Here is a 17912-nt window from a genome sequence, read left to right as displayed (position 1 = left end):
CAAATGGAGGGGCTGCTGCTTTGGCCACAGGAGCTGCCTGCACTGTGACAGCACGAGGGAGCCCAGGAAAGCCTGGGGACTGATAGCAGAGGAACAGCTTTTGATTGCCTCCCTTGCTTCTTTGCAGGCTTGCTGGTGGGACTGATCAGGGAGCCAGAGTCCCCGAAGACCTTCAGAAGACTGGCCTCTAAGCTCCTGCACCCCTGCAAGACCACCACCTCAGGGAAGAAGGTCTGTTTGGGGAGCAGAGCCTCTTTGCCCCCTGCCCCAGCTGAAGACTCTGTCCTGCTGCAGGTGAACAGGCCACACCTCCCTGGGTGAAACTGGGAGGTCAAGGCCTGCCTCCCTCATGGGGTCCAGCTGACTTAAAAAGCCCCAGTCTGAGTGCCTTTGGCTTGTCTGTGCTGACACCAAGGTCTGACCATTGGCAACCCCTTCCTCTGCCCCTCCATGTCTTCCCCTTGCATACCGCGTGCTCCCAGAAACAGCAGCCCTTGAGCAGGATCTCCCCCTTTTCCCCTCACAACTTGCTTGGCAAGGGGAAAGCAGGCTAAGGTGAGGCTGCATGATGGGCACAGCGGCACCTGTCATGGCTTCTTTTCCTCTGTGTTTCCGCAGTGCCAGAGGAAACCCAGTGAAGGCTGTCAGGTTTCCCAAAATTTTCTGAGAATGTGTCCTGCAGTGACCTCCCAAGGGAAGAGACATGGAGACCTGTGAAGGAAAGCCTGGAGTGAATCGAGCAGCCCAAACCAGGACTGACACCTGAATACAGGCTTGAATGCATTTGTCTATCAGTTGTGGAATTTAAGATCTATTCCTTAACAATGCAGTTCTTGCTAATGATTCATACTTATATGACATTCATCATCCTCTATTCATTTGCCACCCTGTGGGTCTGTAGCTCTGTGCTCAGTAAGCTGCGAGTATCATGGAGCTGATGCCATCTCTTTAGCGCGGCTGGCTACGGTCCTGAGTGGCTTCTGGTCACAAAGGGAAAGGTGATGAGGCTCAAAATCTCTTTGAGGAGAGAGGTCAGGACTTAAATGAGCTTGTCTTATCTCTCTTCTGATTTTCCTTCATCATGCCTGATGTTTTTATGTTATTGCCTCTCTCCCAAAATGGGGCTGAGGGCTCCTCTGTTTCTCACACTGTTTATCTTTGTTTTGGTTTTGCTACTGTGTATTCAGGATGTTTCTTATTTTCAGTTCCTTGTTCTTATCTTCTGGCAACATTTAGCTACTTGAAAACCTTCCTTCTGCACCTGCACCCATCTTTGCCAAAGAGACCAAGGGGGCTTTTAGCTCGAAAGAGCAGCTTTTGAGCAGGGAGAGGTTGTTTTTTGAGGCAGGGGAGCACAAACTAGAGCAGGTCACTTTTTAAAACTAAGAGTTAAGGCAGAATGGACAGGATGAAGCAGAGCCAATTTTCTACAGAGTTTCTTCCTCCAGGCATCCTGTGTTATTCCCTCTTTCTCCAGGGGGATGCACTTGATTAAATCACTCTCTTCTATTAAAGGACCATGATGTAGCAAACTAAATAATGCCAGTACTATCCATCATATATTAATAATGCCCGCAGTTCCTGAAGTAGGATGACAGAGTGTGTACATGAGGGAAACGTATCCAGGCAGAAAGTACTATAATAGATGTTTCAGCTAGTTAATATTTTTCCTACCACCCTTCTGGGATCCTTTCCACAAAACCTGCCAATAAATCTAGTTTTGTTCCCATTTTGTAGCACATGTAGTTCCAGGATGTATTTTCTTCCATCCTATACCACCATCTGACTTGAGCCAAAATGGTTGAGGGAGCTGTCTGCAAATCAGGCAGACATGTGAACACATTGCAGCTACAAGTAGGACCACTTGTTTTAAACCTGTGATAAAAATTCCCTGGGGAGTTTTAAAGCACTGGTTGCTTTTGGTGTTTATTTTATTTAAGATTGCAGAGTATCAGGCAGAACTTGGACATGCTAGCTGCTGCTTTACATACCTCTGAAGAGCTCCAGCCTGACAGAGCTCCAGAAAGCTAAATTGGTTTGCTTTCACTGTTAGGCCATGAAATCCTTGTGACAAACTTGATCCAAAGAGAGGTGTAGGTGAAGGTGAGGAGTAAACAACAGGTCTTGAGGCTCTGGGGGTTGGAAGAAAATAAATCCCTATTTCAGAAAGGCATGAGGCACAAGAATTTTTTCTGTAGCCCCAAAGTATAATTGGTCTTGACTTTCAACCTGTATCTGTCCTGCTTACTGAGTCTCTTTGCTCAGGGCTAAAGGTTTTTGAACACAGTGGTCCTAAAAAGGGGCAATAACAGCTGACAGGATGGCTACTCCAGCCATTGTCATAATTTGTTTTTTTCATGATGTGTTGCTTCTACTGCCAGCTCCAATCACTGCAATATTTTTATATCTATACAGTTTATACATGTGTTTGGGATTTTTCCTACAGTATTTTCTTTCTTTTGAGGAAGCAAAAGGTATCTTCTGTCTTAAAGTTTCCCTGGATTTGTTTTTAACATTTTGATGACAAATCTGCTTTTACTTACTTAAAAAGACAGCACCAATGTTAGTTTGGTTTGGTTTGGGGTGGAGGGGGTTTACAGTGTAGACAACCTTCACCCCAATTCCAACCAGGGTGACCCAATCCTGTAGAGGCAGGCCTTCCTGTGCTGGTGTGCAAACACCTGTGGAGTCAATGCAGATTTGCCAATATGTCCACTGCCCCCTGTGAGAGGTGCAGCATGGGAGTACCAGGCACTGACCCAGTATTCATCCCATGGCAGCACAAAGGATCTCACCTGAGCCTCTCTAAAGGTCTTTAATGAGGCAGCTGTACTCACAGGAGCATCCTTGGGGCTGCTTTTCTCCAGTACAGCCCCTGCCCCTTTTGCCTTCCTGACACTTACAGCCAAGTCTGGCCAGCACAGGACAGGGCAGGCAGGAACTGCTTGGTCATCAGACTGCAGCATACCTCACCCCCAGGCTCTTGTGAACCTGACCTTCCTCTGCCAGCCCCATGCAGTCCCCAGGGGAGGCTGCAGAAAAAGGGCAGAGAGAGTTGGTTGTTCTGAGGGGCTGCAGGAAGCCTGTAGGATTATCTCACTGAGCAGAGTTGCTCTAGAGACAGGTGGTGGTAGTGTCCTGCAGAAAACCTTTGGACTGAGCTGCTCCAGGGGCCTCAAGACTTGCTGCTGTGCAAGAGAAACAACCTTTCTTGCAACAGAAGTGTTGTCTTGACCCCAACTATGTGCAGAATGGCAAGAATGCATATCCCTGCCTGTGTCAGAGGGCTTCTCTAGGATCCACAACTGTGATGGGAGTTGTTGGCTGACCTTTATGGCCCTATCCTGTGGCTTTACAAAAGCAGAAGGCCTCTAGTGAGACCAGACCACAGCCAGGACCATTCACCTTTGCAGGAGGCTTTCTGCAGTACCAGTTTTCCAGTGACCCCTACAGACCTATTGTAGAGGCCTCTGCTGAGGTTCCAGGGGTCACAGAAGGCTTGGTAAGGCAGCCAGATCACTCTTTTGGTGAGGAGGACATGGGTCCACCCCCCAGCATACCAGACCCATGCCTTAACATCAAAATCCCTCTGTCCTGCTAAGATTTCAGCTTCAAGCTTTCCACAGGCTTCCCAGGGAAAGGCACATCTAAATGTGAGCTGTGAGAGACAGACAAGTTATGCAGCCTTGAGAAGAAGAGTGTACAGTAGTAAGTTGACTTCAGCTATGGTGGTAATTACAGACTAGCACAGAAATTTGAGCCTCTGTTGTTCTACAGCCAAAATATGAAGTTAGCTGAAGCAGCAGAAACAGCCGATGGTGCAAGGTGGTATTTGTGCGAGCTACCGGGCCTCCCTGTTAACAATGCCATAACTCCTCTATGGCATGCTGCCAGGGTATGACCAACTATACAGTGGAGGAGCTACCTGCTCCGCTACACACTAGGAATTCAGAATGAACCTCACACACCTATAAGTCCGATGCATGAGTAGAGAGAAAAATCTCCCCATTCAAATATCTTTTATATGTGTGGATAAAGATAAGTGTGTCTTAGCTGGTGCAAGGCAGACTTTCTGACTACGGCAATGGCAGATTTTGGAGATATTTGCTAGCAGTATTTCCTCACCCCTCTAACATATCCTTCAAAATAGAGCTAACTGTAGTTTAACCTACAGCTAATTTCACACTGTGATTTTAGGGATCTGAGATACCACTTCACATCATTGTTTTGACCACAACTTAGTGCACTTCTGGCAAATACAGAGACCTTTGGCTTGTGCTACATAGCAGATCTGATGCACCCTTGCATCTATAAAATACTTTTTGAAGTTTAATATAGTGAGAAAATATTTATCTTTTCTTAAACCACCCTTTATGAAAAAACATAAGCATTTGTAAATATATAAAATTATAAGTACCAAGTGCTTCTTGCTTCCCAGTACAGTAGGACTCAGGAGTAGCATGTAAATTTGGTGTTAATCTGTTCGGCGTATTAGGCCCAGGGCTGCAGAACTGACCAGCTAGTTTTGCAAAAGACAGTTAATCCCATTCCTCTAACAGGTCCAAATTGATCTTGTTTCACCTCAGGTTCAGACTTCCTTCCTGCTTCTTTTGACAGTGCTTAGTAGTGAGAGCAAGGCTGGAGCTGTAGGAACTAGCAGGCTCCCAAGAAGGATGCAGCTAGGTGTTTTACAAAGGGAGAGATTTCCAGTTGCTAATGGGGAAGATAATTCAGGCACTGAGAGAGCTCCTCCATACAGTGTGCCTCAGGGGAAGTGCATCCTTTGCTTTGGGATCATCCTCTAGCTGGACTGGACAAAGCCAGGCACAGGTCCAATGTGCATCCAGTTCCCTTAATCAAGAAGTACTCAGATCCTCTTGCAAGATGCATAGTATGAAACATCACCAAGTCCACTGAAATGTTATAGGTTAAAAAGTTCTCAGGTTATACATCTAGACCTGAACAACAAAGCAGGACACCGGACTGCTGTGGAAGTACTGTAAAAGGAAAAATCCGGTTGTACCCATTGCAATTGTTAGGGTAACAACTTCAGATGGGATCTTTTGTGTCACTACCCCTCTCTTCTAACACTGAAGAACAGCTGTCAGCTGCAGAGAGAACTGGAAGGTGCTTGTTGATGTTGTTTCTTACTTGGCCTTCCCCAAAAAGCCCCCATCATGTGCAGAAACTTATGACACATCCCTGCCTTCTCTAAGTGCTCACCTTTGCCAGTTCTCCTGCCAGCTTCTACCACACCAGGCACCGCCATGTCATTCCCCAAAAAGTGAGCTGCCCTCTTAGTGTTCCCCTACAGGAGAGCATGACTTGGCCTGGGGAGGGTACACTACCCTCATCTTACACCAGCACGTTCATCTTCTTGTGGAAAACTTAACTAACCCACTGGAATTGCAGGAGAGGTGGAGAAACAACAGAAGCCCCAGTAAAACAAGCTTATCCTGCATGTCTCAGCATCTGGCAGAGGACCAGAAGGGTGAAGAATGCTGCCATATTTAACTTCTGCTGCTTACTGATACTTTCTTTTACAGGCAGCACTGCAGGCAGGGCTTTTCTTTTCTTGTTTGTAAGGGAGGACAAAGTGGCTCATTGTAACAGACTTGCATTACAGATCACACACCTACACTTCCCTGCTGCAATGGAAGGATACTGTAGCTCCTACGACCCTTTAGCTAAGATGTACAATTAGCTCCAGCTGTAGAGTGGAAGAGTTGTTATGCTGTACAAGAACCACAGTCCTTAAACAGAGGTTTTCCACTGGGTTTGTGACAGGCACAGCTTCCACCCCTCTGAAAGCTTCACCCCTGATACAAGTACATGAAAATGAAAAAATAGCTGAAATATGATATTCCTTTCCTCTGAAACAGTTCTTTAACTTGAATCAAGTCAGCTAAAAATCCCTGTTACCTGCTTAGTTGTCCAGTCCCACTTTGACCTTTCTGGCAGCCTTTCTTACAGCCTGGACTCACAAATAAATACAAGATTGAGGGAAGCACAGCGAAGGTGCCCCAGTGACACCTCTGCTCTAGCCCTTGCTTGTTGTGCAACAGGACCTGAATATCCCAGTGTGCCAGCTGAACATTTGCAGTCATGGTCCCTGCCCACAGGTCTGAGTCCTTCCCTTACTGGGCCCTTGGCATCCCCTTTTTGGCCTGGTTAGGCTTCAGGAACAGTTGCTGTTGCTGTATCTTCTGCCTTGACCAAATCACCACTGTTTGTCTCAGCATGGAGCCGCTTGTAGTCAGTGTGGAAGAAGATGACGTAGAAACAAGCCATAGCACTACAGAGGCCAGCCAGCACCAGTACCGGAGCTGCAAAGAAGATACACTCTTAGACAGTGAATTCACAGCTCCCCATGGGTGCAGAAGTCCAGAGCAAGTCTGGTCCCCAGCAAATGCACAGCCTCCCAACGACTACCCCTGAGGACAGTGTGCAGCTCACAGTGGGGCAACACCAGTTCGGTAACAGCCAAACTTTGTCTCATGTAACACTGGCATAGGAAGAGGATTTGAGTGAAACGTGAAAGGTTTCCAGGACTCTTGTCCTCTGTGACCACAGAGATTGGAGGTCTTACACCAGTGCACACAGTGTGTTTGTGGGAGTGTGTTTCTGTGTACATGTACACGTTTGTGTGTTGGGGAGTGGTGAAGAAAGTTACAAGAAAGACTGAATCAAAGCACTTGAGCTTCATAAGAGAACAGATCCACACAGGTTGTGCTTCTTGTTATATCATCTGAAAGCGAAGTGTAGGAAAGGTTCACTAAGGATAAATAATCAAAGAAAAATTTGTGTTGAAAGAACTTTTTCTGAAGGAAAAAAAAAAGTAATTTAAAAGGCTATGCAACAAGGCCTGGAAGTAGTTACCTTCTCATTTCAGCAGTGCCTCAAATAAACACCTCCATGCCTTTCTCCACAGATGTCCTTGCATGTATCAGACCACAAAATGGGTAGGAATGGGTACCTAATCATGCAATCCAGCTCTGATCTGATGAGATGGAGAGTTGTGGGCTTTCAGACATGAAGCAGTCAAATTGCTTTTGGGGGGCAGTTATTGTGAAGCCTTTTTCTCTCCCAGCTAGTGGAGCTTGTTCTGGGGAGTTTCTGCTCAGCCAAGCAGGATATATTTAAAAGGTTTTTGCCAGCCTTTGTGTTACAGTGTGTCCCCAGGACTTGGTGTCAGTATTACATAAATATGAACCAGCTGAGAGATCAAAACCAGGGTTTAGCCTGTAGTGAAAACACATTTGTGCTCCTGTCCATCTCAGTTGCTGTCTCTTCTGACCAGCTAGGAAAGGAAGGGAAAAGTGGAATAAGTCAGAACAAAGCTGTACCAGCATGTTACAAACCCAGGCAGCTGTGTGTGCAGAAACAAGGGAAGTAGCTTTCAGTCAATGCCTTTGTAGTCTTGGCCTCCCACACTGCAAAGCAGCACTGGCTGTGCTAGGTGGACAGTATCTTCCCCCCAGCTGCTTTCTAGCTTGGTGAAGCTCAGATCTCTGCAGGGTGGCCATAAGAGAAATTTTAACCCAGAGCCAGCAGCAGCATTCACAGCACCTTAGAGGTCTTCCCTTTTCAATCCTGCAGGCCTGGTTTAGCAGGAGCAGCAAGGAGTGCACCGTCAGGTTGGGAAAGGTGGCTAAGAGATGCTACAATAAGAAGCTCACAGTGAGACCTGGAGGAAAATGGGAGGTATATGCTGTGCAACCAAATGTCCAGCATCATTTCCCAAGACATACTTACTTGTCCAGTCCAGGGCTCCATCCTGATCAAGGGCACAGGTGGAAGATGGATCCTCAGAAACATGCACGGTGAGGGCTTGTAACAGAATCATTAAAATCACACCTTCAATCTGGCTGTGGGGAGAAACCAACATGCAGTCATGGTGCCTGCCCCATTCATCAGTGCTGCAGAAAAGCCCAGCTTCCCCAGCAGCAAGAAATTGAGGCCCCTTTCTGGAGCAGGGTCCTTCTAGCACAGAAAGCTACTGCCAGGTTCCTCTGGCCCAGGCACTTGGTTAACTGGCCATGGCTCAGAGGGTGTCCAGGTCAGCCTTTCAGCACACCCCCAGACACTGGGCCAGCATGGCAGAACCACTGTCCTCTGGAGGCAGGCAGGTGTTGAACTACAGCTGTCAAGGAGCTGAGGCTTAGTCACTGGGCAGAGACTAGGAAATACCTCTCACTGCAGGGCTGAGGATGGGAAAAAGTCAGGCTATGACTTCAGACTTATTCATAGCTGGCTGGCAGCAGCAACAAAGTCCACGACCAGAGGGAAACAGCAGCCTTCAAAGGCGGTGTCTAATGCCCCTCTTTGACTGATGTTTCTTGCTGCTGCAGCTCCACCTGACACACACACATGGCACCAGGCCACATATATCACTGCTTGGGGCTCCAACAAGTCATTCCCGCTGCAGTCCAGTGCCAGTCCCAGGCATGTAAATTGATCACGGGAAGGGCTGTCACTGCCCCATCTGTTGTGACCAGCTGCCAGTGATAAGCCACATCTTCCTCAGCAGAGCACTGAGACCTGACAAGTCCCTGTACTGCCATGGGAATGTGTGCCCCTCTCAGGCATACAGCTCCCATCTGCTTCAAGGTAAGTGCTGCTGGGCATGGTTAAATCCTGCTTTGTGCCAAGCAAGGGAGACCTTCATCTTCCTTCCTGCATTTCTTGTACCAACTCCACATACTCCCCCTTGCTTTAAAACCTTTAGCTCTTCAGCTCTATAGCTCAGCCAGCCAGCTCCCCCCATTGCCATGGTCATGTGCACAACCATCAGAGAGAAGTTCAGCAGGATGGCTAGCACTGATGTCCATGTTCTTCTCTATCTGCACACATGTGTGTGTGTATTTGAATCCAAGCTCAGCTGCCAATTCAATTTAACCTGCCTGCTTACCTTGCAACAAAAATCAGGCCTGTAGATGTGCCCTCTCCCACAGGGTAGGAGCACTCCACAGCCAGCTCCATGGCAATAGGGTAGATGGCAAAACCGAAGAAACCAAAGAGCGAGCTGGTGATGGACAGTGTGATGGCCCGACGTCTGAACCGAGAAGTCTGCAGGCAGAAAAGCAACACCAAAATCGCAGTGTCAGTACTGCTGTGCAGGAAGTCTGTGAACTCATAACCTGCAGGAAGTTCCAAGGGCTCATTGTTCTCACCAGTACATTCCCTACCTGTTCCTGAAACGTCTTTTTTACCTCCAACCCTCTAGAGTCAACAAATGGCTACATGATGGAGATTTATCTGTTGAAGGGGAGCAAGGATCAGCAGAATTACCTGAAAAGCGTTGGTGTGGTTGTATTACTGTGACTTGACTTCCTGGTCAGTAACTTATCAGGAGCATGCTCAGCATATCTCCAGCACCAAGTGAAATACACACCTTCCTCCCAATGCAAGCTAACATTTCAGAAGTGGTGTTTGCATTGGGTTATGTATGAGAATTCACTGGGTTGCTGCAGCTAATTGATGAGGAAAACTATTCCTTAGTTGCTGCAGCTCAGTGATAAGGAAAACTATTCCTTATCATGTCAGACTGATGTTTGTAACATTGGGGTTTTACCACAAAAAAGACCCCACAAACCAAACAAAAAAACCACCTGAAACATTCACAAACCCTGGTGATAAGTTTAGTGCCTAGAACAGCCCTGTCCCTAAGTCTGGAGGAAAGAGCATGGCCTTGTCCAGCCAACACTGGTAAAGTCAAGGGCATAAAACCTGCAGCCACAGTGCTGGTACCTCCTTCCTTAACCATGTAATAAACTCCCACAGAGGACAACAGGTGTCTGTCCTGGCATGGCTGCAGCAGGCCTGGCTCAGCTAAACTGGTCAAGTCAAGGAAAACTGTGTGTCAAGGCATCAGGTGTATTTGAATGGGTGTTTTTTCTTTTACTACTTTGAGCTAGTAGTTCATCTGTATGGAATGAAGGGAATGGAGGGAAGGGAATGGAGGGAAGGGGAGGAGGGAAAGGTTTGCTTGTTGCTCCTAACACAGCCTCTTGCCTACTCTGTGCCTCACCTGAGCCCAGGCATGCTGATTTGTATTCAGAGCATCCACCCAACAAATGCCAGCATACTAAAGGCGGAAATGCAAGGTCTGCTTTAGGCACCCTGTCCTACACAGAGAAAGGCATTGCATTTGTCTGTCTCTTCAAAGTAGAGCTAACATCACTGGGATCTTGGCCCAGGGGGAGGTGTGATCATGCTATACTGAAAATCTGGATTTTTCAACAGAGAAATGCAGACCACAGGCCTGTTGGGAAAGCAGAGACCTGAACCAGTCTGGGTCCTCTGCAGTGCTACGAGTCCTGTGCCTCATGCTCAGGTTCCTCCTGGGTGATGGCTGCCATTGGCAATTACTATGCTCGAGTGCAGTACTTGCACGCCAACCCCCATGGTTTCTGCGTCTCCCTTGTCTTGTCCTCCTTGAGGAACCACTGCAGAACTAGGCACATAACTAGTTCATTTCTGCTAATCTTACACTCCTGGCAGCCACCACTGTTAAAGGCAGGTGTTGGGAAAACCACGGCATTCTTGTTCATTCTTGTAAGATGGATATTTAGCAATTCCATTTCTTTTTGGAAAGAATGGTCTCAGGGACAGTAAACAAACATAGTGATCCAATGTAAGGAAGTAAAATTATGCCAATTTATTTATATCCTGAAGCAGTCTGTCTCAGGCTCCACAGTGACTGTGAAATCCTCAGTAATGGGTTTTTCTTTAAAACATTCCTAGCCCAGAAAGATAATCCCAAAGCATAACACGTGGCTTAATAAATACTAGGACATCAGATGACCTTGGTTTGAGTAGATGATTTATCGGACGGCAACAGAACTAAGCCCACAGGTATGATGCAATGCAAGGGAGAACTCACCACTGCGAACATGATGCTGGCAAGTGCACTCAGACAGAAACAAATCTTGGTGGACTCTATGAACTTCCTTGTCCGGTCGACATACAGGCCTAGCAGGAAAGCACCGAACAAACCACACACTGTGAACAGTGCACCATTCAGGCCAGCAAATTCCTGGAGGACGGAAGAACAAGTAACTGAACAACTAGAGCAGTTAGGAAAGAGGTTTTAATGTCATTGACCCTTCTGCCTGCTGCTAGTGGGTCACTTACTTACTAAGGTAGGAGAAGCTTCCCTGCCCGTTGCAATAGCTGAGGCCTCCACAGTGATCTGATAGCAAATAATGGGGCTAGAAGTGTGTGGGGATAGCAGGGTCACAGCACTCTGAAGGTCTCAATGGATGACAAGCCTCTGCACACCTAACAAAGGAGGTTGAGTGCAGAGCAGCAGCGGTTCCCTGGCATTAAATGCTCTAACCCAGGCATGAGACTGTTCTTGGCTCTTCCAGGGGAAATCAGGTGCCTTGTCCACACTGGTGGTAACAGGTCCAACTGCCTTGGGATCTGCTCCTGTTCATAATCATGCTCCTTTTCTTACTAGGGACCAGGGACCTGCACTGACAGAATGCCTTCCACAAGGCTGGCAGCCCCAAAGCGTGTTAGATGAGACACAGAGTCACCTGGCTGTAGCACTGAGGTCTAATTAGAGAGGCAGTGAGCAGTAGTCAGGATAGGGTACATGCCCTGTTTCCTGCAGAGACTATCTTTGCTTGTCCCACTCCTTCAGCTCCAAATGCAGACAACAATCCTGAAAGGAGGAAAGCTTTAACAAATTTGGGTAAACATTTTTGGGAGCTTTAGGAGCAGACTGGAAGAAAAGGGTATCTGGTTTAGCTTCTGTGGGCTAAAGGGCCAGGGAATTCAGTCACACATGGACAAAAGCATCATGATGCATGGAAAGCAAGCCTGAAAAGTTTAAAAGGTTTCCAGTTAAAAGCAATGGAGTGTGCAAATGCGACCTGGCTAGGGAGCATTGAGGCAGGTATCACACCTGGGCATTGAGAGGGAGGGGACAGAAACCAGACATGTATATGTGCATACATAACAGCTGGAGAGGTGTTTTAAGAGAACCTCCAGGGGGTAAAGGAACAGCAGGACAGAAGTGCTGCCTGCCTGAGGGGAAATGCAGGAACAGGGGCTGTCCCTTGCTATTGTAGGGAGGGAGCAGGAGGAACCAGCTGTGCACACACTGTGCTCAACAGTAAAAGCAGCACCTGGCCGGCGTCATGGGAAGGATGGGGCAACAGCTGTCACAGTACCTGTGACTTCCTCTGCTGCCCTGGCTTCATGTAAGACTGTGCAAAGAGGAAAAGGTATTGCAACAGTCTGCCTTCAACTTCACTCTAGGGCCTCACTGGGCCTCATCCTACTCTGGGGAAGGTGTCAGAAGGCTGCATAGACATCAGTACTCTAGAGTGGCTTAGGAAAAAACACAACACTCTTTTCCTAAAAAGTGTTTGAGGAGTGATTTGCAGATGGGAGCCTGGCCATAGGCAGTAATGAAAATGCAGATCATCCATTATACTGAGAGATTGACTATGCTCTGGATTAATGTACTGCTTAGTCTATATCAGACAATGTGAGCAAATAAGATAGAAGACAGTGCAGCATATTCAACCATCTTCATTTTGTTCTGAGTCCCTTATCAGGGAAAATCATTTTGATTGTATCATAGATGACATGGGCAATGGGGAGAAAAGGAAGAAGACTCACATTTGAATACCCCTTTTCACAAAGGATCTGTTCTAGCAGAGCTGAAAAACAGGTGAACATCCCAATTCCTCCTCCAAAGCACACTGCCAGGATGATGTATGGCTTGTTTCTCAGGAGCTAGAGAAAGAAGTTAATATGTCATTTAAACAAGTGGAGGGGAAACAAAGGCCTGGCTATGACAGTAGACTTGAGAGTCAGTGGCTCCGACCTGTTGGAAATGTTGACAGGGCAACCCTGTGATTGTTATTGGAGTTTGGCGCTCTCCTGTCCTTTCAGCCAGAGGACAAGTTAAAATGGGGACCATTTAGGGAGGAAGGATCTCTTCAGTGCCCAACTTCTTCCTTCACTTTGCCATGTGCTGTCCTACCTGTTACCACATCTGCTTAGAAGGCTCAGGTTGTGTGGTCCTCTTGGATGAGCCCAGGTGTTCTTGTTTGAGCTAGCCGAATGGCAGCCAGCCCACAGCTGAACAGTCAGATAGCATCTCTTGCAGCTTTGCTGTGAGCAGCTGCCACTCCCTGAGGAAGGAAGGGATCCTGGTCTCCTTCAGGGGGCTTTCCATTGAGGGTTTGGTGGAGTGGAGTTCAGTCTGCTTTGTCAGCAGATTTTCCAGCATATCCCTGTCTTGCCCAGCTGCATTCCTCACTCCACCACTAGTCTCTCTCTGTGCTACAGTCACTTACCATTTTGAGCCCCATGAGGAATGGCTGGGAGCTGGAGTTAGTGGCACTGGCTGAAGGAGGTGTTGGAGGAACCTTCTCATGAATCCCCACAGTTGCTACAGCACAGGCTGTTACTGCTGGGATGGCATAAACACCCAGCTACACAACACAAAGAAAAGATATGTTACCAGTCTTTCTAACTCCACTGCCTCCAAATAAATAAATCACCTGGACCCCAATCAGCCCAGCTGGCTGACTAAAGCAGTTTTCATTTACCATCAATGGGATGTGCTTTCCTTCAGGAACTAGTGCAGGTGACAGCACGTTTGCTATAAGAATACCCAAGGGATTGGCTGGAAGGAAATAAAAGAGAGAGAGAGACATTTTTGTCATGCAAGCAGTCACAATCATGTGTCCACCCCTACTGCCAGTCAGCACCAGAGCTGCAGTGTGCAGCAGAACAATGAGCAAGGACAGAACAAGGCATATAAAGGGAGAAACCAGGAGGGAAACATTTGGAGAAGCTGACTGTTCTACCGTTGCCACATCTGTTCCCTCACCCCCATGAAGTCTGTTCTATATAAACCCATTTCCCTACAACCCCTAACTCCTGTAAACTGGTTTTCAACTATGAATTACAGTGTCCTCACCTTCACAAGGCTGCCTCAGTAAATGCTAAGCTGATGGGGGTTGTCTGTACTGGAGTAGGGGCTTGCATTGTTATGGGGCTGGAGCTGAGCAGTGTGTGAAGCAGCACTCCTGGGACTCAGTTTGGAAACATCCAAAACTGCAGGAGACAATTTTTTAACTTTAAGGCGATGTTCTGCAAACAGTCAAACAAGTGAAATTTTGAAGATCCTTACAGTGCAGGGATGGGGTTAGAAAAGCCAAAGCCAACCTGGAATTAAGTCTGGTGACAGATGTGAAGGGCAACAAGAATGGTTTCTAAAAGTACATTAGCAGCAAAAGAAAGGCTAGGGAAAATGTGGGCCTGCTGCTGGATGGGGCAGGAAACTTGGAAGACAAAGGACATTGAAAAGGCCAAGGTATTCAAAGACTTTTTCACCTCAGTCTTTACTGGTAAGACCAGCCTTCAGCCCTGAGACCAGAGGTGAAGTCTGGAGCAAGGAAGATTTGCCCTTAGTGGAGGAGGACTAGGAAGTCCTTGGTACTGACGGGATGCACCAATGAGTGCTGAAGGAGCAGGCTTTTTTCATTGCAAGGTCATTCTTGGTTATCTTTAAAAGGCCATGGCAATTCCAAGAGGCTCCTGAGGACTGGAAGAGAGTGAATGTCACTCCCATCTTCAAGAAGGGCAAGAAGGAGAATCCGGGAAACTCCTGGCCTTTCAGTCTCACTTTGATCCCTGGGAAGGTCATGGAACAACTAATCCATTTCCAGTAGCCAGCAAAGGAGAAATGCTTAACCAACCTAACAAGCTTTGTACAATGAGATGACTGGCTGGGTGGATGAGAGGAGAGTAGTGGATATTTTTACCTCAACTTTACTAAGGCTGTTGACACTGTATCACTGTATCCCATAACATCCTCACAGACAAGCTGAAAAAGTACTGGCTAGGTAAGTAGACAGTGAGATGAATTGAAAGTCAACTGAACAGCTGGGCCCAGAGGATTATCATTACTGGCATGAAGTCCAGCTGGAGGCCAGTCACTAGTGGTGTACCCCAGGGGTTGACACTGGGGCCAATACAGTTTAACCTTAACAAAAAACCTGGACAATAGGGCAGAGTGCACCCACAGCTAGTTTGCAGATGATGTGACACTGGGAGGAATGGCTGATAGAAGAGATGGGTATGCTGCCATTCAGAGGAACCTCAACAGGCTAGAGAAATGGGCAGAGGGGAACCTTGTGAAGTTCAACAAGAGGAAATGTAAAGTCCTGCACCTGCAGAGGAATAACCCCATCTACCAGTACACACTGGGGCTGACCACCTGGAAAGCAGCTCTGCAAAGAAGGACCTGCTGTGGGGGTTAGGGGCCCTGATGGACACCAACTTGACCATGAGCCAGCCACACAACCTAACGATAAAGAAGGCCACCAGCATCCTGGGCTGTATTAGGCAGTGTTATCAGCAGGAGGTGATCCTTCCCCTCTACTCAGCACTAGTGAGGCCACATCTGGAGTACTGTGTCCAGTTTTGGCCTCCCCAGTACGAGGGAGACATGGACTTACTGGTCCAGCAAAGGGCCGAAAAGATGATTAAAGGACTGGAGCTTCTGTCATGTGAGGAGAGACTGAGCAAGCTGGGATTGATCAGCTTGGAGAAGTTGCTGGAAAGTAGTTTTGCAGGAAGGACATAGGGTCCTGGTGGACTGCAAGTCGATCATGAGCTAGCAATGCACCCTTGCAGAAAGGTGTCTAACAGCTGGGCTGCATTAGGAAGAATATTGCCAGCAGGTGGAAGGCAGTGATCCTTCCCCTCTTGTCAGACCTGGTGAGAAATATCTGGAGTGCTGAGTCCAGTGCTGGGCTCCTCAATACACGAAAGATAAATAGTTAATGGAGCAAGGCCAGTCAAAGGCCAAAGACATGATTAAGGGACAAGAGCATCTCTCATATGTGAAGAGGCTGGGAGAGCTGGGACTGTTCAGCCTGGAGAAAAGAACCTTGATCAGAGACTGTAAAGAAGAGAGAACCAGACTTTTCTCAGTGGTGCCCAGTGGCAGGATAAGAGGCAATGGGCACAAACTGTAACACAGGAAACTCTCTCAGAATATAAACTTTTTTACTGTGACAGTGGTTGAACACTGAAACAAGCCACTCAGATAAGTTGCAACATCTCCATCCTTGGAGACAGTCAAAACCTGACTAAACATGACCCTGGGCAACCTGCTCTAGCCAACCCTGCTTGCACATGGGGCTGAACGAGACTATCCCGAGAGGTGCTTTCCAACCTTGTCTGTTCTACAGTCCTGCCGAGGCATCATTAGTAGTGCTGTAGGACATGAGAACCATAACATTTCTGCTTTGTACTTGGGAAAGTACTAGCTTATGATCCTGGTGAAACATTACCTGCTTCTAAGTACATGGACACAGTTAAACAACAGCTTCCAAGGAGATGGATTAAAGCTTCTCCATTGGGGTAAAATGCATCTGGGCATTGTAGTGGACTGCCTGAAAACTACTGTCAGGTATTTCCATGAACAATCCCCACACCGAAGCAGTTCCAGAAGGTATGGGTAAGGGGTGGAAATGTGAGCATTAGGCTAAATTTGAAACAACTAAGTGAGATTATCTGAGTAATTATAGGGTTTCAGCCACCTACTCTTCCTGGGAAGAGAAATTATATGAGCCTAGACTAAGAATGGAAAGGAGATCACTGAGATAATCAACTGTACATTATGGTCTAGGCATCCTGGTGGATTAGCTTGCAGTACTCTGCAATGGGGCTGTGTGTTTTGTGGACAGTGATACCAATGAACTAAAACTCTGCAGTGGGGAGAAAATGACATGCTGACAGACCATAGTAAATGGAGAATCCCATGGAAAAAGCAGAGGCTACTTCAGTGGCCTCAGACAAGTCTTTCTTCTCCTGACACAGGAGAATTTATCATGGTCTTCACAGGGGATCAGTTCTTGGCCCTGCACTGCTTCTCTGTAAGTCTACAAATGATGGGGAATACCAAGATATGATAAATACTCAAGAGCACAGCTGAGTCATAGTGATTTCAGCTGCTCGGGAGTCTCCTGGTTGCATGGTCCATTTTTGTCTGCACACAAGCACAGGGAAGCCTACCCAGAGGCACTAACAGGACCTGTGGGGATATTGACAGGAGGCTGTAGGGCCAGTTTCTGTGTGCAGCACTGATACGGACCGTACTGCAATGCTGAGTGCTGCTGTCACATTAACACAGGAAATGGGTATTGATAAACTGGAGCAAGCTGAGAGAAAAAGCTCATGTGAGCAACAGGCAGACACTGGGAAGAGGCAAAGGGAAACATGCCTGTAAAGTGGTTAGGTTGGAGCCATTCAGTATTTCTAGACAAAGGAGAGAAGAGGTGACTGTCTATAACTACCTGACAAACAGGTGCAACAAGACTGAATAGCTGGGGGATGAGGAGCATCAGACGAGAAGTAACATGTAGATGTTTGTCAGTAAGGTAATTAACCACTGGAGTAAATGACTGGGGCTGTGGCAGATACTCCTTCTAGGCAATATTTAAACTTTCTTGAAATGAAATCCTGATTTTGTACAGCAGACAGTAATGGGTATTACCAAGCATTATTAATGTAAGCCCTGTACACAGCAATATCCCTATGGTGCAGCAGATAATAATCACAGCCCCTTCAGTCCTCACACTGATACCTCAACATGTCACAGACTGAACAGCTTCAGGTCTTGGGTTTCCACTGTTCCTTGCTCTTCAGTTTTATTCTTTCCCATAGTTAGATCCATTTGGTCCTGTAAGGACTGAGGACACTATGTGAAAGAAATTTTGGCTGGTCTGGCTTTTCTCTCACTTAAAAAGAGAAAGTTTTCTGCAGGCTGGGGTCCTTCAGGGCAGCAAAGGACCAAGTGCCCAGTGGTCCTTAGTAGTACTTGTATTGCACCACACTGACAACAGTGGAAGGTGAAGGTCTATCTCAGCCCT

The 17912-nt window shown here is 47.2% G+C and overlaps 1 protein-coding gene across 5 annotated transcripts in view; it reads right to left on the bottom strand.

The window, feature by feature from the left end:
- Nucleotides 1-267: 267 nt before the first annotated feature.
- SLC49A3 (solute carrier family 49 member 3) overlaps nt 268-17912 on the bottom strand; it is a 29320-nt gene continuing 11675 nt past the window's right edge. For 2 of the 5 annotated variants that reach the window (XM_030003690.2, XM_041120709.1), the window contains exons 4-10: nt 13575-13651; nt 13320-13457; nt 12637-12753; nt 10886-11038; nt 8912-9069; nt 7756-7868; nt 4349-6326 (exon numbers count right to left, since the gene is read on the bottom strand). In XM_030003690.2, the coding sequence (XP_029859550.1) occupies nt 6172-6326; nt 7756-7868; nt 8912-9069; nt 10886-11038; nt 12637-12753; nt 13320-13457; nt 13575-13651 (911 nt within the window). In that variant the 3' untranslated portion in view covers nt 4349-6171. Of the gene's footprint in view, nt 712-1913; nt 2133-2440; nt 3659-4348; nt 6327-7755; nt 7869-8911; nt 9070-10885; nt 11039-12636; nt 12754-13319; nt 13458-13574; nt 13652-17912 lie in introns of those variants that run through there. The other 3 variants (XR_005931537.1, XR_005931538.1, XM_041120708.1) reach the window with 3 other exon arrangements.

Source organism: Aquila chrysaetos, chromosome Z, assembly GCF_900496995.4.
Source record: "Aquila chrysaetos chrysaetos chromosome Z, bAquChr1.4, whole genome shotgun sequence".
Classification (NCBI taxonomy): Eukaryota; Metazoa; Chordata; class Aves; order Accipitriformes; family Accipitridae; genus Aquila; species Aquila chrysaetos.
Note: the sequence above shows the minus strand (reverse complement) of the source record. Positions and strands in the feature narration are given on the sequence as shown.